At 45.3% G+C, this 20,647-nt stretch overlaps 1 protein-coding gene across 1 annotated transcript; it reads right to left on the reverse strand.

The window, feature by feature from the left end:
• Positions 1 to 17,055: 17,055 nt before the first annotated feature.
• Positions 17,056 to 19,639, reverse strand: LOC119335221 (protein RICE SALT SENSITIVE 3-like). Its single transcript, XM_037607379.1, has 7 exons — positions 19,295 to 19,639; positions 19,072 to 19,125; positions 18,765 to 18,980; positions 18,514 to 18,619; positions 18,360 to 18,401; positions 18,062 to 18,118; positions 17,056 to 17,793 (listed from the first exon to the last, which is right to left on the reverse strand). The coding sequence occupies exons 1-7, from the start codon at positions 19,429 to 19,431 to the stop codon at positions 17,311 to 17,313; spliced, it is 1,095 nt and encodes a 364-aa protein (XP_037463276.1). The 5' UTR covers positions 19,432 to 19,639; the 3' UTR covers positions 17,056 to 17,310.
• Between the last annotated feature and the right edge of the window lie 1,008 nt (positions 19,640 to 20,647).

Here is a 20,647-nt window from a genome sequence, read left to right on the forward strand (position 1 = left end):
TAGTCACGCTGGTCATCACCCGATACCCCCGGAACAATTCTGGACTCCAATACCCTTCGTCCAATATATCGATCTTCACCTTCGGACTATTCCAAAGTTCCTCGTCATGTCTGGGATCTCATCCGGGACTCTGAACAACCTTCGGTAACCACCATAATGACTCAATTATACTTATATCGTCACCAAACCTTAAGTGTGTAGACCCTGCGGGTTCGAGAACTATGCAGACATGACCGAGACACCTCTACAGTCAATAACCAATACCGGGACCTGGATGCCCATATTGGTTCCTGCATATTCTTCGAAGAACTTTATCGGTCGAACCTCGATGTCAAGGATTCAGCTAATCCCGTATGTAGTTCCCTTTGTCTATCCGTATGTTACTTGCCCGGGATTCGATCGTTGGTATCTCCATACCTAGTTCAATCTCGTTACCGGCAAGTCTCTTTACTCGTTCCATAATACAAGATCTCGTGGCTAACTCTTTAGTCACATTGCTTGCAGGCTTATTGTGATGTTGTATTACCGAGTGGGCCTAAGATACCTCTCTGTCATACGGAGTGACAAATCGCAGTCTTGCTCCATGCCAACTCAACAGACACCCTCGGAGATACCTGTAGAGCACCTTTAGAGTCACCCAGTTACGTTGCGACGTTTGGTACACACAAGGCACTCCTCCGGTGTCAGTGAGTTGCATGATCTCATGGTCATAGGAACATATACTTGACATGCAGAAAACGATAGCAATAAACTTGATACGATCATATGCTACGTTCATAGTTTGGGCCTTGTCCATCACATAATTCTCCTAATGATGTGACCCCGTTATCAAATGACAACTTATGTCTATGGCTAGGAAACCATAGTCATCTTTGATCAACGAGCTAGTCTAGTAGAGGCTTACTAGGGACATGTTGTTGTCTATGTATCCACACATGTATCTAAGTTTCCGATCAATACAATTCTAGCATGGATAATAAACTATTATCGTGAACAGGGAAATATGATAATAAACAATTTATTATTGCCTCTAGGGCATATTTCCAACATACAAACTATTCACACGCGTGGACCCGGCGACCCCCCTCATCACCAACGATCAAGGTCTCCGAAGGAGGGGAGCCGCCAAAGGGTAGCAGCGGGGGAGACTCCTAGCGGCGGTGGCGAGTTTCCTTTTCTTTCTTTGGAGGAAAGAAACGCACATGCATGTAAGTGAAGGGCGGAGTGCACATGAGAAGAGATGAAATTATTTTAATACATGCATATAATTATAGGGGAGAATTGAGGTGTTCGGAAGTTACGGTTAAAACACAACACTTGAGAGTTAGTGCAACTTTTCTAAAATAGTTACAAAATCTGAGTGCAACAAATAAATTAATAAAAATAAAAAACGCAAACAAAAGAAAATATGGGAAAGGATAAAGAAAAAATGTTTTTTGAAAGAAAATGCCTGGTGGCTTTTTGAATGTTCGAAATAGTTATATCGTCTATTACATAAGGTACAACAAAATCGGGAGGATCTCCATCCCAAGATAAACTAGAGTCTGAATCAAAAGCATGCCCAATAGTATGAGCCACCCTGTTTGCACCCTTGGGCAGTGTTGGAACATAATTTTCCCTATCCTTTGAGCTATAATGAAACATTCTGCCAAAATTGCTGCATATGGAGTCATGACTTCCTTCTCAATGGTGCATAATTGGATAAGCTCCATAGAATCTGATTCAACAATGACATCCCAATTGATCCACCATAGTCGGCCCCTTTTCAAGTGCTCGGGCTTCTGCTGTGGTTTGGCTAAGCACATTAAATACTTTTCTCAGTTGTTCCTATCACGGCATTACCCCGATCGTTGCGAATAACTGCTCCACTGGCACCAGTCCCATTCGCAAAAGATGCAACCTTGATATTCAGTTTGTAAAAACCTCTAGGTGGGTTTGTCCATGATATTTCATGTGTAATCCTTACACGCTTGGTAGACTGATTTGTCATGAAATCCTGAATGGCAAAAACCGTTCTCGTCGGAGGAGCTAACTGTTGTCCGTTAATGATCCCTCGTCTTTGCCACCATATGTACCATGCCCCAGCTCCAACAATTTCCTTCACCTAAAAATATTTAACAAACATGCCACACCCGAATTCCTATTCCGTGTGTAACATGGTGTGCGGGGCCCAAACATGGACTCTCGTGGGCACTATTTGGCTGGCCTATACATGGACTCTCGTTTTAGGACGGTTCTAGAAGGTTCTACATCTGAGTTTCCTTTGTGTGTGTGTGTTTTTGCTGCTGTTTTTACGTTTTTCCTGTTTGTTTTTTGTTTACTTATACCTTTTCTTCTTTGTTGTTTTGTTACTTTCCCTTTAAATTCATGATTTATTAAAATTCATCATTGATTTCAAATTTGTGGATATTTCCAAATCTGTGAACATTTCTAAAAATAGACACACCTTAGTTCAATATTTCTCAAAAATAAAATTTAGAAATAATTATTAAATTGATGAAATTTTTAAAATTTTATTAAATTCTAGGAATATTTTGCAAAAAGAAATATTGTTTCCAAAAACATTGTTGTTCTTTTTTCTAAATTTCTCGAACTTATTAGAAAAATCATGAACAACTTATAAAAATGCAAATCAAGAAGATTTTCCTTATTCATGAAGTATTTTCTAATTATTGGATTAAACTTTTCTTTTGGGAAAAACTGACTAAAGTTCGGTAGACGAGCTTTGATATGGGGAAAAACTCCTAAGTCCGTTAACCCAGATCTACAGGGTGCGCGTTTGCGGCCGTATCGAGCGTGTTACGCCAGAAGTGACCATGAGCGTCAAAATGGAGGGGTGCCGCATAGGTGTTCGAGTGTTAGCTGGTGGCCTAGTTCATTAGGCAACTGTGATGTGTCGTCTAAGAGATGTACTTGGTTCACGATTGTTTCCATTTGGTAATTGTGGGAACATTTTTTAACAAGCTATATAATTTTAAAAAGAAAAGGTAAAACCAAAAAAATAAAATAAAAAATAAAATCAATTGGTTAAAATTTGTTGAGGAATCGACTAAAAAATCAAAGATGAAAAAAAATCGAAGAGAAACCTCCTAGAAGCTTTTTAAACCTGGGCTCACCAGAGTGACAATCTTCCCCGGACCGAAATTATGTAGACACCACAACTTGTTTCAGGTAGCTATCTATGTAGACACCACATCGCTATCTCGCTAACTAGGCTTGGACGGGACCTCTCGCTGAGACCTCCTAGTCGGCGCCTTAAGCGTCGGCTAGGAGAACCAGTGCCCAAGCACCCACATTTCTGAGCCGGCCCAACATCATGGCGACGCGGTCAGTCATCCAGGGCGCGTTTTATTTGCCTGTTCATAGTTTACAGGTCGGCCGGTGGACTGTTGACTTTAAAAAAAATAAGGAATCTAAGAAAAAATAAAAACAGTTAGCAATTTGAAAATTGTTCAAGAATTTGAAAAGTTTGCGGATTTCAAAAAAGTACTAAATAAGATGCAAACAATGATAGAAAGTTCACGATTTTGAAAAAAAATCATGAAATTTGAACCAAAATTAAGTAAAAAGTTAGCAAAAACTAAAAACAGTACACAGATTTGAAAAAAGTTCATACAGTTGAAAAACCTTCACAAATTGAGAAAATTCAGGACTTTAAAATAATTTTTAAATATTATGAAAATTGAAAAATAGTTTTTGGATTTGGAAAATGTTCATCGATTTTCATAAAAAAAGGCCGTGAAGTTGAAAAAGACTCACACATTTGAGAAAAGTTCATGTATTAAAAGAAGAAGAAAATAAAAGGAAAAGTAAAAATAGAAAGAAAATGAAAAGGAAAAATATTAAAGCAAAAAAGAAAAGAAAAGAAAAGAAAAAGGAAAAGAAAATATAAGAAAAATCCTAATAAAAACCGTCCAGAAGCTATCTAAAACCGGTCGGAAGATATTTTTTTAAGCTTCCCAAAACCAGCACCTGAACTTATGCTGGAGTACCAGTGAATGGCCAGCCGACATAAAAAACGACCGAAGCGGGGGGTCTGCGCCGTGAACAAAAAGCTATATAACCAGCGTAACGAGCGTGAAATAGGACTTGGACTTCACATTTCCCTCATTCGGTCGCTTTCTTTTCCGCTCTCTCTTCCACTACTCGTTCAAGTTAAAATCGCTGTAAAATTTGAGCATTCAAAAAATACTTGTAATATTTAGATAAAGTTTCATGAATCTGAAAAATACTCACAAATTTAAAAATATTAATGAATATAAAAATTGTTCTTTAAATCTAAAAAATCTCAAGAATTTTAGAAATAATCCATGAATATTCAAAAAGTTCCTGAATTTTTAAGAAAAACGAATTAAAAGCCAAACATGTTCACTAATTTGATTTTTTTATTTAAAAAAGAAAACGAATAAAACCAAAAAAGGAGTAAATAAACTACCAAAAAGGACAGATTTTTTTAAAGAAACATCGATAGAAAATGGAAAGTTCTCAGAACCAAAAAAACCACCTACATGGGTCGGTCCGTTGCATACCAGGTGGGTGTGCGCCTTAAGCGCCGAATAGAATTTTCTGAGAAAATAACCTAGATTGCAGCCGAAGGGAATTACCTGAAATCACTAGTTAAGGAGTATTAGTTGCAAAGAACACTCTCACTTTCACTTTCCTAGATTGTGACAAATGATGCGTTGCATATGGTCACTTGTCGCAACTTGAAAGTTTTTCCTTTTTTCTTAGATTCGTTTATTCAAAATGTTTTATCTCTTAAACCGTGCGTCCAAATCTCGAACCATTTTCATCGTTGGATTCCTCGCGTCGAAAACTTCAAAACAAGATCCCATGTTGATAGGTTTGGATGAACCTTTTTAAACGAAAAAACCGGACGAAAAAACCGAACCGAGAGCACGGGGTTTTTCCCTTTCCGAAAGATGCACGCCCATACCTGTCGCGGAAGCAAAACCGCGCCTCTCATGAAAGGAAAAAGAAAAAAGAAAACGTGTTTTTTTCGTTTTCCGAGGAGGCACGGCCGTGCCACTGACGAAAGCACAACCATGCCTCTCGTGGAAGCAAAACCATGGTTGACACATGTTTCTTTCGGCCAATAAGAATTTTACACGGGTTGACACATCGATAGAAAATGGGAAGTTCTCAGAACCGAAAAAACCACCTACATGGGCCGGTCCGTTGCATACCAGGTGGGTGTGCACCTTAAGTGCCGAATAGAATTTTCTAAGAAAATAACCTAGAATGCAGCCGACAGGAATTATCCGAAATCACTAGTTAAGGAGTACTAGTTGCAAAGAACACTCTCACTTTCACTTTTCTAGATTGTGACAAGTGGTGCGTTGCATATGGGCCATTTTTCGCAACCTGAGAGTTTTCCCTTTTTTCATAGATTCGTGTATTCAAAACATTTTATCTCTTAAACCGTGTGTCCAAATCTCGAACCATTTTCACCGTTGGATTCCTCGCGTCGAAAACTTCAAAACAAGATCTCATGTTGATAGGTTTGGATGAACTTTTTTGCACGAAAAAACCGGACAAAAAAACCGAACCGAGAGCACGGGGTTTTTCCCGTTTCGAAAGATGCGCGCCCGTGCCTGTTGCGGAAGCAAAACCGTGCCTCTCGCGAAAGAAAAAAAAGAAGAAAACACGTTTTTTTTCGTTTTCCGAGGAGGCACGGCCGTGCCACTGGCGAAAGCACAACCATGCCTCTAGCGGAAGCAAAACCGTGCCTCTCGCGAAAGAAAAAAAACAGACGTTCCCAAGAGACACGCCCGTGTCTCTCTCGGAATGAAAAAAACGTGTTTTTTTTCATTTCTGAGAGGCACGATCGTGTCTCTCGCGAAAGCACAATCGTACCTCTCTCGAAAGCAAAACGGTGCCTCTCGAGGAACGAAAAAAAAACAGAAAACGCGTTTTTTTCGCTTTCAAGAGTCATGGACGTGACTCTCACGAAAGCAAAACCGTGCCTCTCGCGGAAGTAAAAACGTGACTCTCGTAAAAAAATGCGTTTTTCACGCAATTTTTTTTCAAAAGTTAAGGAAGACCCGTGGAAATCTAAAACATCGAAAAAACCCGAAAAACCCCATTTAAAAAGCCAAAAACGTGTGCAAAACAATTTAGGAAAAAACAAAATTCGAAAAAAGCGCCCAGAGTGCGACACGTGGCGGGCGGCCGATAGCGCGTCAAATAATGCTGATCGTTGCGTGCCTCTCAAAGGAGCGTTCATTAACTAGTTGCTCTCGGAATTACCCCGCCACACTGTGAATGCGGAGGGGTGCTGCTATGTGTAGCTTACAGCGAGCAAAACAACTTGCGTCATTTAGGCGGTCAGTAGACATTGGCTTGGCCGGCGACGCAAGTACATCTAGCAACAAGAGCACACGATTGGCTTTTCTATCCCTTATTTCATTTCGTTTCATTAAATTTGGCTAGTTTAATTTTATATTCTTTTAAAAATCAGGATTAAGAAATATACGGTTTTGAATTTTAAAGAGTACATGAATTTGGAATAATGTTCCTGAATTAAAAAAGGTGACAACTGAAAAATATATAATGAATAAATAAATTCAGTCAAAAATAATTACGAAATAAAAAATTCATGAATTCACAAAGAGTTTGCGAATTAGAAAATGTTTGTGAAATGTTGGTCGTGTGTTACTTTTTCATTAATTCCAATTTATTTTGCAAATTCAAAAAAAATCCGGCAAATTCAGAAAAAATCATACATTTTAGCAAGCTGCGGATTTTATAATTGTATATAAAAAAAGTTTACTAAATTTAAAATTGTGACATCAAAATTCAAATATAATTTCTATATTCAATATTTTATACAAACAACAACAAGAAGAAAGTCTTTAGTCCCAAACAAGTTGGGGTAGGCTAGCGGTGAAAATCCATAAGATCTTGCGACCAATTCATGGCTCTGGCACATGGATAGCAAGCTTCCATGCACCCTTGTCCATAACTAGTCCTTTGGTGACACTCCAATCCTTCATATCTCTCTTAACGGACTCCTCCGATGTCAAATTCGGTCTACCCCGACCTCTCTTGACATTCTCCGCAAGCTTTAGCCGTCTGCTATGGACTGGAGCTTCTATAGGCCTGCGCTGAATATGCCCAAACCATGTCAGACGATGTTGGACAAGCTTCACTTCAATTGGTGCTACCTCAACTCTATCTCGTATATCATCATTCCGGACTCGACCCTTCCTCGTGTGGTCACACATTCATCTCAACATACACATCTCCGCCACACCTAACTGTTGAACATGTCATTTTTTAGTCGGCCAACACTCAGCGGCATACAACATTACTGGTGGAACAACCGTCCTGTAGAACTTGCCTTTTAGCTTTTGTGGCACCTTCTTGACATAGAGAATGCCTGAAGATTGGCGCCACTTCATCTATCCAGCTTTGATTCGATTGTTCATATCTTCATCAATACCCCCATCCTCCTGCAGCATTGACCCCAAATATCGAAAGGTGTCCTTCTGAGGTACCACCTGCTCATGAAGGCTAACCTCCTCCTCCTCACACCCAGTAGTACTGAAACCGTACATCATGTACTCGGTTTCAGTTCTACTAAGTCTAAACCCTTTCGATTCCAAGGTCTGTCTCCATAACTCTAACTTACAACTTACCCCCGTCCGACTATCATCAACTAGCACTACATCATCCGTAAAGAGCATACACCACGGATATCTCCTTGTATATCCCATGTGACCTCATCCATCATCAAGGCAAAAAGATAAGGGCTCAAAGCTGACCCTTGATGCAGTCCTATCTTAATCGGAAGTCATCACTGTCGACAAATGCAATATTTTATAATTCTAAAATACTAATATAATTTGAAAAATGTACTCGAATGTCAATGCACACTCGTGAATTCAAAACAAATGGTGAAATCACAAAATTAAAAATATCAAAACTCTCATGTGAATTAAAGAAACATTCTAGAAAATCAAACAACGTTACAAATTCAAAAACTTAATAAATCCAAAATAAATTGGTGAAACCAAAAGATTTTAACAAAATTCAAATAACACTTATGAATTTAAAATGTAACATGGAAGCAAAAAAAGGAAAAAAAAATTAAAAATAGAAAAAAAAATTGCCCGGAAGCTTCCCAAAATGGGCTGAGGTGCTCCGTAACCTTCCTCCAACATAAACACTTGGTGATGCTTGATGGGTCGGTCCGACCGTGTGATACTGCTAGCAGTGGGCAAAACTTGGGACCTCCTTTTTGTTTTTTGAAAACAACTTGTGACCTCCTATACAACACATTTTGCATCATATAGGAACCTGACATAGAGGCGGCGGGGCTGCCTACAAATTAGGCCGGTCCACAGGGCTCATAGATGGAAAAGGACGAACACGCAAAAAATTATACGTGTAAACAGAATTTGAATATCGCAAACATTTTTAAATTTATAGAACAAAACTTTGAAATAAAGAACAAAATTTAAACATGAGAAGAAATATTTGAAATACACGGACATGTTTTGATTTATAGAACAAAATTTGAACGTGGGAAGATATAAGAAAAATATTTAATTTGGAAATCATAGGAACAACTATTTGAAAATCCAGAGCATTTTTTAAAAAGACAAAGATATATTGAATTTCGAGAAGCAATATTTGAAAACAAAAAAAAATTGAAAATGGAAAACAAAATTTGAAAACACAAACAATTTTAAAACGAAAATGGAAACGTTTTTGAAAAATCATTTTTTAATTTTGTACATGTTTTGAAAAGTAGCATACAATTTTTGAACTTCCACGTATTTTTTTAAAAATTTCTGAACAAAATTTGAAAAACAAGAACGTTTTTGTCTTTTTAGAAATCCGAACATTTTTTAATTTTCTAAAATTATTTGAAAAATGAAAATGGAAGAAAATAAAAAAGGAAAGAAAGAAACAAAGTAATAAAAAAGTAAATAAAATAAACATAAAAATAAAAAAAGGAGAGAAAAGGAAAAAGAAACAGGAAAAAGGAAAAGATATAGCAGAAAAAAGTCGGTGCAAGAACCTTCTAGAAATTTTCGACAATCAGCTGGGAACCTCGAGAAGGTTCCCAAAACTGGGAAAGCTGAAAACGCCTAAGCGGGCCAGCTCAATCCGAACGATCGCTGGATCTCTTGTGCGAAACAGCGAGATTTCCGCAAAACTTATCAATTTGGAAGTGGAGCAACCAGTGCATGCCCCTCTGAAAAGACCACATCATCCGAAAAGTCCAAGAACATCAATCGATATTTTGCAGAGGCAAGCGGCTGAGCGACCGGTAAATGGGCAGAACCATGCCCTACAGAATCTTAGTTTCAGGAATATTCCAGAAAGGTTTTTTGTCTACATAGTCTAAGTTTTCTAAAAAAATCTTCTTAAAGAAAGTTCAAAAAAATTATGAAAAAAAATATTAAAATTTGGATCTCCAAAATATATTCACCTTTCGAAAACTTGTTTCCCTGTTTGCAAAATGTTCATGATTTGTAAATCAAATTTTAAAATCTGACGTTTTTTTAAAAAGAAACCAGAATTTCAAAATTTGGTCATATTTTCATTAAATTCTCCCTTTATAAAACAATTCTTTTGAGATTTTCAAATAATGATCATTTTTTGCAAAAATGTTCGCTTTTGTAATAATGTTCACGTTCTTTCAAGAATGTTCTTATACTAGTAAGATGTCCATGCGTTGCACGGAACATCAAGATGCATTTGTATGAGTAGTTTATCTCGTGGGAGAAAAAGATGAACGAGGGAAGGCCTTATTTGCAAATGTTGAGTGGGTGTGGGTATCTTTTTGCAAAATTTTTATTTTTCCTTCCTATCCGTCAGATATAAATGGGACGGCTTATATTGCAGGATGGCAGGCACACCATCATCACCAACTCTGTTTTTTATAAGAGTAGAGATTTTGGGCAAGATCAATTTTTTTATTAAACAAACAAATTTAAAAATAGTCGATAAAAAATAGCTAGCTACAGTGCTCTGATTCGCTACCGTCAACGGCTTGTTACGGTGCTTCATTATAGTGCACTAGTTTGCTCTAGTGAATCGGCTCGCTACAATGAGCGTACCCAGTTCAGGACTTCAGGCTGCAGTTGGTTTCTAATTCCCCGGTACCACTTGCAAAGGACACTTTCATCTTTCAGATATTTGTCTATTCAAAATGTTTCAAAAGCTCAGTGCATTATTCTCACGAAACCTTGGAAAAACCGAGTGAAAACTGAAAAACTGAAAAAATCAATCTGAAACCCAAAAGCTCGTACAGAAAAATAGAAAAAACAAAATTTAGAGGAAGCGTCCATCACACGACATGTGCGCGGGGGTGTGACTCGCCACTTCTCTATTACCTTCTACTCCCTCCGTTCCTAAATATAAGTCTATTTAGATATTTTAATATAAACTACATATAAATATATATAGAGATGTATTTTAGAGTGTACTTTCATTCATTTTGCTTTGTATGTAGTTTATATTGAAATCTCTAAAAAGACTTGTATTTACGAACCGAGGGAGTACTATTTTTAGTTGAGATGGAGATTTAGTGCCACGTCCAGGCTAAAAGCTTTGAAAGCAAGTCAAACGGTGCCATATGATTTTGCCAAGCAAAGCTTTGTGTTCCAAAGGTAAAGAAAGACATTAAAGCCCATTAAAAAGAGTGCCACGCGGAAGCACTTCATGTGTCGCCCGATCCAAATGCATCCTCCCATGTCATAAAAAAAGTCTCCCACAAGGGGTAAGCCCAGTTGCTCCCTATAGTTCTAAATATTGAACACTGAGCACAATGGTCACGACAAAAACAAGGACGCGATTCGTCTAGCCTTGGAACGTGGCACGCATTCCGGTTCATGGTAAGCACTAGTGTTTGAGAGGTCTAGCAACAAATTATTCCCCCTTCCCTAAAAGCGAGAAATCAGTTGCCCTCAAAAAATGGACCAACTTATGGTTGAATGATTAGGATAATGGTATCTTCGGCCTATCAGAGTTCAAGTTTTAGACTTAACATCGATGCTAGTATTTTTCTCTCTTTACTTCTGGATTTAGACAATGTGCATATGAGGCATTTGTGGCGACTTTGTCAATCTCAAGTCCCAACATGATGTGCCCTCTTAGTCTCTCGGAGGTGTACATAAGGGTAGGATATGCGTGTCTTCATAGAAATGAGTGTATGTGTGTATGTATGAGCATCTATGATTGTATTATGTTAGAACTTATTCCTAAAAAATGAATTGCCTTTCTTCGACGAGTGCTCCCCATCAGGTCGTCGCCAGATGCTTTCCCACAAAAAAGGGCCGTCGCCAAATACTGGATCAAGAGAAAGAGTCCATCGGCAAATGCTCTCACCTTCGGCTTCGTTCCGATGGCTAATAATCTAACAGCGATCAAGCGGTACGAAACTGAGGTCTCCTTTGGTTTATAGGATAAAATTACCTAAATGATAATCCGGTCCTGGCATTTTTTAAAACTAAAGTTATCATCCGAAAAGAAAAAACATACCCCAAAAAAACTGAAACTTGCCATCAGAAAAAGTTCTCATGCTTGATAACTAAAATTGTCATCCTCGCGTCACTAAACTTGTCATAAAAAATGTTCGGAGTTGCCATGTGTTCGTGTCACACGTGTGACACTTATCAATTTACTAGAATTATCATAGGAATATGAAACTTGTAGAAAATGAGATGACATGTATATTAAATTCTATGAGTAGGAATAGGAAAAGAGATGTCATTTGGTTCACATCGAAGGATATTTTTTCACTGAGTCTAGACTAATGTTTATTTTTCTTTGAAATATAAAGAGTATATAAAAATTCTACATAGGAACATGAATCCATTCTTATAAACCAAAGGGTTCTCTCACGCCAAAATACAAAGTGTTCTAAAAAAATCTTACAAATAATTGTTTATCATTGATTGTAATTTTTTGCTGATGGCTTACCTGCAAGCTGACCACTTGGTAGAAAGGATTTTATCCCATATAAATTTAAAAAAAGAGAATAAATATATACCAATATAAAAAGATCCAGTGGGGCAGATCCAATAGATCTTGGCCATCCATTACTGTTAATCCGACAGTCCTTATTGTCCTATTGATGAGCAACTAAGCACGTTTAGTGCTAAACGCATTTACTGCTAATCAATCCTTTCTCTCCCCGATCCCCTTCCTTGCGTACCCTTTCACACGAAAGGAAACTGCCATGGCGAACCGTCATGCAATCCCCTTCCTTACGTATCCTTTCACACGAAAAGAAACTTTCACAGCGAACCGTCGTGTGATCCCCTTCCTTACATACCCTTTCACACGAAAGAAAACTGCCACAACGAACCGTCGTGCCATCCCCTTCCTTATGTACCCTTTCACACGAAAGGAAACTGCCACAGCGAACCGTCGTGCGATCCCCTTCCTTACGCACCCTTTCACACGAAAGGAAACTGCCACACCGAACCGTCGTGTGATCCCCTTCCTTACGTACCCTTTCACACGAAAGGAAACTGCCACAGCAAACCATCGTGCGATCCCCTTCCTTACGTACCCTTTGACACAAAAGGAAACTGCCACAACGAATCATCATGCGATCCCCTTCCTTACGTACCCCTTCGCACGAAAGGAAACTGCCACAGCAAACTGTCCCATAGCACCGCCCCATCACCTCGCTTCAGCGACGCACGCCGCCCCCATCGCCTCAGCCCACAACAGCTTCAAGGACGCCACCTCTCACATCTTTGTGCCGCCTCTACTCATCGCCTTTGCGTGGCCTCGGCGTAGCGACACCGACGCAACTTCAAGGACGCTGGCTGTCGGGGACAACGCCTAGACCGCCTGGCCGACCGACAGGGGCACGTCGGAGGCGCCGCCTGGACCGCCCATCGCCGTCGGACCTGTCAGGGACGCCGCATGGTCGTCCGTTGGCACCGAGCCGTCGGACCATCATGGACACTGCCTGGAGTGCCTGCCCGCCCCTCTCCGTCGGGCCTAGGTCTTCAGCGCTGCCATCAGGGGACACACCGCCATCAAACATGCAGTTGTCGGGCCAGAGGTCTATCATCTCTGCTTTCTTCATTTCTTCCGAAGAAGATTGATTCACGTTTCACTGAACAGAAAAGCAGCATGTATGCACTAAAAACTGAACCCAAATCACGCTTCCTAAACTGAACTAAAAGTAGCCTTGTGTGCACACATTCAACAGTTATTAAGCTTATCAACGTGCTCTATGAAACAACTAGGTTACACACTGATATGGAACTTTTGGTAGCAGTTGGGTAGTGGATCAGTTGTGCTGATTTTCAATGGATTGTGCTTAGTTTTTTGGATTTCTCTTTTAGCTGCATGAGGACAAGTATGTGCCTCCTCCCCTGGTCACTTGCATATACCATTAACTACGTTGGATTAGTACAATTTTCAACCCATTTGAAGAAGAGATGGACCTGTCGCTGATGGTGCTTAGACAAACTATTTTCTATGCTACTTTTCTAAAGAAAATTCAGTTGTACTCTCTTCAAGCCGGATTAAGATTACACGTACAACGCATTTACAAGTACTATATGAAAATTCTTGAGAGCATCTCCAACAGCCGCGCTAAACTAGCGCCGCGCCGCAAATTAGTCGGTTTTAGCGCGCGCGCAACGCGGCGGGTCGCTCCAGCGGGCCCGCAAAAAAAACGCGCGCGCTATAACGAGTTGGGCGCGCTGTCGGAAACACTGCCACGCGCGGTGTATTTCGGGCGCCTACTACAGCGCGCGGCACACTCGACCGCTCGCGCCGCACTCTCTCCTCTCCTCCTCCTACGCCCCGCGCGCGCCGGCGCCGGCGCCCTGCCACCCATGGACGCGCACACCGGCACCCCGCTCACCCCGCTGTACAGCCGCGACCCTCCCCCCCGCCGCCGTCGCCGCCGCAGCCGCCGTCACCACCGAAAACCCTAGCGCGGGGAGCGTTGGCGTCGCCACCGCCGGAGCTCCGCCGAGCGGCGCTGTCCCGTGCCGCCGCCGCACCGTCGAAGCTCCCCAATGCGGCACGGCCGAAGAAGGGCAAAACTTCGACGAAGAAAAACAAGGCGGTGGATGGCTCCGGCGGCACGAAGGCGAGGGGAAAGAAGCTTGCAGGGCGTTCGACGGCCGTGGCGGCTACCGAAGCGCCGGCGAGCTCACTCGTTGAGCCGGCCGCCGATGCGCACCACATGTTCGACGAAATGCCCCCAAGGTGAAAAAAATTCCAACTTTTATTTTCTTCTTGTTTTTTCAATGCATCATCACATATAGATAGCATATTTGCATTGTTCAGAAAAATTTGTAGTCTCAATGATGATGCATACATGTCAACTATGGGTGTTGGGTCCAACAATTCGCATTGGTCTCAAACCAATGACATCCATTTGGAAGACCATGAGTTTGAGGTGGACGAGGAAGGTGAGAGCATTGTCGACGCGCCAAAAGGAAGAGCGGGCAATTACAGCACCAACGATGACAAGTTACTATGCAATACTTATTTGCAAGTGTCGAGGGATCCATCCATTGGAGGTGATCAAAGTAGAGATGCGTATTGGGGGTGAATGAAAGAATACTTTGATGATCATAACATGAGTGGAATTGACCGCTCCGAGAGATCACTTCGGTCCCGATGGTCCACAATCAACTCGGATTGTCAAAAGTGGGCGGCCGCACAAAAGGGAGTTGACAAGATTAACCCAAGTGGCACAAATGAGGATGATAGAGTAAGTGGCATCTCATATATGTTCATCTCATACTTGTTTTTGGTGTCCGAAGTGCTAACTTGTCCAAAGAAGAGACGAGGACAACCAAGAAGGGGAAGATCAAGAAAGGAAGGGTCTTTACCTTGTCTCATTGCTATGAAGTGTTAAAGGATGATGAGAAATGGAAGAAGCGTGATGGTTTGGATGATTTGCATTTGAGCAACAAACCCAAGCGAAAAATTGAGGTGGATGATGATGAGGAGGAGGATGATGCATCAAGTGATGACGGCAAGAGAAGCCCCACACCCAACCCGGTTTCATACTCGAACTTGTGGGCATGAACTTGATTGGAAGATGTTTGTGACAAATTTTACATGTTCATTGCATTTTGATAATTGTTTCAAACTCATTTTGTGGCTAAGTCGCGCGCGCCCGGCGAGTCGCGCGCGCTGTATTTTTGCGCGCTGCATTGTAGCGCGGCTGCTGGAGCCAGCGCTCGCGGCCGCGCTAAACCAGCCGAAGCGCGCGCTGCAAACAGGTTTTTTGCGCGCGGCGCATATCGCAGCTGTTGGAGATGCTCTGAAGGGGAGGCTTCCAGCCACTGCGCGCGAACTCTCGCTCTGTACCCCGCCAACTTCGGGCCACGTCCCCTGGCTTGGACAAATCAAGGCCAAACTACCCAATGATTGCTGGCGTCGTCTCGTCGGATCCATCCCCTGGACGCCAACCAGCCCGTCGCCACCGCCCACCTGATCGACCGGGCACCGCAACCTCACGGAAACCGACTCTCCGGCAAATCATTTGCTCGACGCCGAGACGCCGGTCCACATGCATCCGTAGCTAGCTGTGCCTGTCCGTACCAAGGACCACCGCGCGGCGCCGCTACGTGCGTGGACGCACGTCGTTCGCGCCCCGCTACGTACCGCCGCCGCCCGCCGCCACGACCGAGTCGGTCGATCCGTGGCATGCGCGCGTCGAGCCTGTCCCGATAGCGGTGGCCGGCCGGCCGGCCCGATCGACGCCGTACGTGGCCGCATGCACAGACGCCGATCGCTGCCAGACGTAGGTGCAGCGTCTGTGGACGCCGCCCTAGAGGAGCGCCGTGAATGCCGCACAGTGGCGGGGCTGTTTGATGATCAGGAATGCAGTGGCAAAGGCACTGACGCGGCGGTGCCGGTGCCGCGTGAACGCAGCGGATCCGGTCCAGCTCGCGCGCTGGCGCTGTCGATCGCATTGCGTGGGCAGGCTATTTGTGACGCCACCGCGATCTGATCATGCGACCCGCACGACTACGACGGCATGCCGTGCGGCCTCGAGCACGTACGTACACGGGCTGTAGTCAACTCTCATCGTACCTGCAAGTTCACGCAGAATGCCATGCCAATGCCGAAGACAGTACGCGCGTGCGCGCGCGCTCCGCGTGTGCGCCGCACGCACCACTCACGCCTCGACAGAACGCTCCTGCCGAATCATAAGCTGCGAGCCGCCCCCCGCCCCCGGCAATGGCAATGGCAAGCAATCGCAGTCAGGTGATGATGGCGGCGTGGGTCCCCGGCGCAGATTAGGTTGTTCCCGGCCCCGCCCCGACGTCCGGGACCAACGATTGACTGAATCTGAAGCAGCTTGAATACATACCCCTCCTCCGCGCCCCCACACCCACCCTCTGAGCCGTCTACAGTCTCGGCGCCAGCCAGCCAGCCGCGGCGGCCGCCGTCGACAGCGCCGCGGGATCCGTTAGTGGCAGGGAGGAAGCGGACAGCAGCGCCGCTGTTGCTCGCCTGCAGTGCACTGCATGCATTTCCTCGCTCAAGGCCGGCGCGCAACTATCATTCCATCGCTCCCGCGTACGTCCTCTTCCGGCACTGATAATTGTGTTGTGCGACACTGTTGCCGCCGGGACGGTGGGGCACGCCGCCTCTGCCGCCGCTTGAACGACTCAGGAACCCACAAATAGTTCTCGGCAGACGAGCGAAGACCGCCGGCCTCGAAATTTTTCTTACAGCTCCTTCATGCATAAAGCTCCATGGCACTGTGCTCAGTTATGACTTTATGACCGCGCCTCCACCATTAAAATCTTCGTTAAAATTTCACCCGATCCCGAGCACAAGGATCAAAGATAGTACGTACTCCATGGTCCGTACCTAGCTACTAAGCTCGAGGAGTTGAGATTGGTCGTATCGGACGTGCATTAGTTGGCCGGAGAGGAGGCACCTGGGCCCCGGCGGGAAAGGAGTAGTCAAAGGAACGCGCTTCCATCGGATCGCGACGGGGAAGGGGAAGGACGACGGTCCGATTGGGGCACGCCGGCCATTGCCGTGTCCTTGCTCCCTCAGGTGTCATGCATCTCTCATCTCATAACAAGCATGTGTAAATGCGATGGACAAATCCAATCATGCATGCACACCGCTACTTCGTAGCTGTTACATTGTAGTAGTACGTACGGCCAGATCAAGTCCGACGGAACTAGTACGACGATATAATCAGACACTGTGCCAATGATTTGCGGTTAACTAGTCCCTGGTCGTTTGGCGTGGGATGGTTGATCGTGGGAATAATATGATCGATTAATTGATTTTACACTAGCTACTAGAATAACGACGACGACGACGACCATGGATGGCCTAGAACCCGGCCTCGCTGGGCTTGCCGCCCACGTCGAGGAAGTAGGACGACATGGCGGTGGCGGCGGCGGCGCTCGTGCTCGTGCTCTCGCCGCCGTTGCTCGGCACGGACGACATGTCCATGGCGTGGCAGTGGGCGTAGTCCTCCTCAGCCTCCTCCTTGGCCGCGGCGTCCGAGGGAGGCGCCACGCCCGGCATGGACCCCGGCGGCTGCGGGGGCGCCGGCACCACGGACGGCAGCTTGGAGAGCAGCGCCTCGAGGCTGCTCATGGACGGCATGATGTGCATGGGCGCCGGCCCGGGCACGTAGGGGTCGACGTACATGTCCGGCGGCGGCATCATGCCCGGCCAGCCCGCGGCGGCCACGTCCGCCATCGGGAACACGCCGGCCGACGACGGGTGCGGCAGCAGCACGCCCGGGATGCTCTCCAGGTACCCGAACTTGCGGCGCAGCGTCACCACGTAGCTCAGGTCCTCCGCCACCTGCACGACCACGATCCATCGATCAAACCAGCAAGCAAGCAGCATCACATCATCATTACACAACCACTCACTCACTCGTGCGACCAAATACTACTATCAATTAAAGCCACTGCCGCTACCACTAGTAGCAGCGCTGCACGGTCGCGCGTGCGCCACATGTTGGCTTCCGTTCTCGGGAGAGACTCCATTAAAGCCCGGTAGAATAAGACCAGCGAGCACGCAGTGGGCTATAAACACACGGGCTAATCCAGCTAGTAGGGGGGCGCACCTTTTTCATGGAGCCGAGCTGCACGACGCCCTCCCTGACGGCGATCAGCACGATGGTCTGCACGCGCCACACAAGAATGAGAGAAAGAAATAGGAAACGAAAGAAACCAGTAATGCTATCTATGCTACGATGGCAGCATCAGCTTTCAGCTTTCAGCTTTCAGCTGAGCTAGCTGCATGCGGCGCGGGAAACGATGCGGCAGCAGAGAAGGCATCAAGGGGCAGAGGATGATGGAGCAGGCAGGCAGAGAGCTTTTGATCAAAAAGGCCGGCGGCGATTGCGATTTGTCAAGGCGTACCTGGATTCCAGACTGGAACTGAGCCTCCCATGTCCTCGGTTGCTGCACCGGGTCAATAATTTTAATTTCATGGTCATGGAGGATGGTCAGTTAAGGATTGCATTAGCTCAGTAAGCTGGCGGCGAATGTTTGGGGGGACGGAGGAGCAGCTTACGGAGTCGGCGGGGTTGTTCCAGGAGGAGATGAGGCTGATCTCCTGCTCCGGGGGCTCCTTGAAGATCCACTTGTGGCTGTGGTCCGCCGCCACTTTCCCTATCAACCTGCAGGCAAGCGACCAAGAAAAGAGAGGTAGCCTGGTTAGTTAAGTTAACCATCATCCAGCAGCACCGGTGACCGGTGACCGGCCGATCGCCTGCTTATCTACCTAATCTGATCATAAGCCAGTTAATCGTGGGGAGTACTGACCCTTCGCCGTAGTTGTAGATGTCGTGGGACATCTTGAAGAAGAGCTCAGGCTGCAGGCCCAGGCCCAGGCCCTGCTTAGCCTCCTGCACTGCTGCGGCGGCGGCAGCCTCGCAGTCCGCGTACGCAGCTGCAGCGGCTCCTGCCCCCTCTTGGCCGCAGGCGGCTGCAGAGGTGGTGGCCGCGAAGTTGCAGAACCCGTCCTCCCACGCCAGGATCCTGGGTGCAAGAAACCGAAACCCCGACACAGTAGGTCTCAGACGACGGTGAAAGACTTGGGGTGGTCTGCGTGTGTATATGATGCGCGTACCAGTTCCTCCTGTTTCCTCTGGTCCTGTCATACGCCACACCTGGGAGATCCCATCTGCTCAAACAAACAGACAGAGCGAGAAAGAGATTAGCAATCGCCAAAGAGAGTGCAGGGCGGCATCAGGACGTTGATTGATGGCGGTGGCGGCCATGGTTTGGTTTACAGGCGCGTGATGAAGATTGATGGATGGAAGGAAGGAAGGGGAGGAGAAGGCAGGGCTTACTTGGGGGGAGGGTAGTTGCGGGGGAGGATGCGCCAGAAGACGGCGTAGACCCACTGCGAGGCGTCGCTGGTGCAGAGGCTCCGGAGCGTGTGCTGCAGCAGGTGCGTCACGGCCACCGGGCTCAGCTGCTCCTCCATTTGCCGCCGCCGGCACGAGCAGCCGGAGATGAGATTCAGTGGCAGGGAGCGGAAAGGGAGACGCCGATCGAGAGTACTGGAGAACTGGCGCTAAGCTCTAGCTCGCTGGCTTAGCTTGATGCTGGACTCTCTTTCTTTCCCGTGTGTGATCTCTCCGTATGGCCGTGAGAGGCGAGGCCACCATCGAATGAGAGCGCCACACTTGCCCGAAATTTATACCCCCTCCCCTCTCGAGAGATGATGGGGGACTGCTTGGGAGTATAAGCTAATAAAAAAAGGTGCACCTTCACTCTCTCTCTCGCTGTGCCCGGCTTTTCCCCAGGGTCCACATTTTGGTTCTTATTATTAGTTGTGGGAAGAATGCGAAAATTCTGCTTGTGTTTTTGGTCCTTGGATCGAGTTGATCCCAACTGTCCCCTTCATGCCCACACACGCAACGCGAACAGGCCCAAAATATAGAGAGAGGACTGTTCTTGGTACGGCTGCTTGTGGATTAATTGCGGTGCTCGGATGGGAATCGCTGAATACTCCACCGCGCTCATCCTGCCTCGCCCATGCATGGCGTTCCCTGGTTGTCTTTACTTGTATATACTTGTTCTACTACGGAGTAGTATATTTTTTCCGTAGGGCAAGTGTCACGCACGTCTCCAAACTTTGAGCATAACTAATAACGAGACGAGCACTGCTATATGGACGACATTATCAGACGACGATCCCCTAGTTGCTTACTTGTAATTCTTACGAACGGTGTAAGTGTGATTTATGTTAATAAAGCAAGCCATGATGGCTTTACCTAAGAAGAACGAGACATGTGCTACCATGCTAGCTACTGCCACAAAGTTAATGAAAATGCTAAAGAAGGAAGTCGTAGCATTGATCCTCAATTCACCGTGAGGAAACAGAGCAAAGGACATATAGCTTCCTAGGTGCATTTTTGGCTCTGTTAGAAAAATGCGAAGTCTAGGTGATGCTTAGACGCTGGGAGGCAGCCAAACGCCTCACCTAGGGAATAAGAGAAGTTGTAGGTTGTAGTGAAATATCGACTGGCTAAATGGATTGTGATTTGCGGTCTCAAAGATCAAGGCGGGCTCAGCATTCATGACCATGAGGTTAAGAACAGGGCCCTCTTCGGCAAATGGTTGTTTAAATTACTGACGGAAGATGGTGTCTGGCAAACCCTTCTAAGGAGAAAACAAGTGTGTTCCAAGGCGGTATC

The sequence above is a fragment of the Triticum dicoccoides genome, chromosome 7B (assembly GCF_002162155.2).
Source record: "Triticum dicoccoides isolate Atlit2015 ecotype Zavitan chromosome 7B, WEW_v2.0, whole genome shotgun sequence".
Taxonomy (NCBI): Eukaryota; Viridiplantae; Streptophyta; class Magnoliopsida; order Poales; family Poaceae; genus Triticum; species Triticum dicoccoides.

Bases quoted from the DNA above. Each gene is read 5' to 3' on its own strand.
- LOC119335221 (XM_037607379.1), bottom strand. From the start codon at position 19,431: ATGGAGGAGCAGCTGAGCCCGGTGGCCGTGACGCACCTGCTGCAGCAC. The intron at 19,126-19,294 runs GTAAGCCCTGCC...TTGTTTGAGCAG, and splicing joins CGCAACTACCCTCCCCCCAA to ATGGGATCTCCCAGGTGTGG. The intron at 18,981-19,071 runs GTACGCGCATCA...TCTTGCACCCAG, and splicing joins AGAGGAAACAGGAGGAACTG to GATCCTGGCGTGGGAGGACG.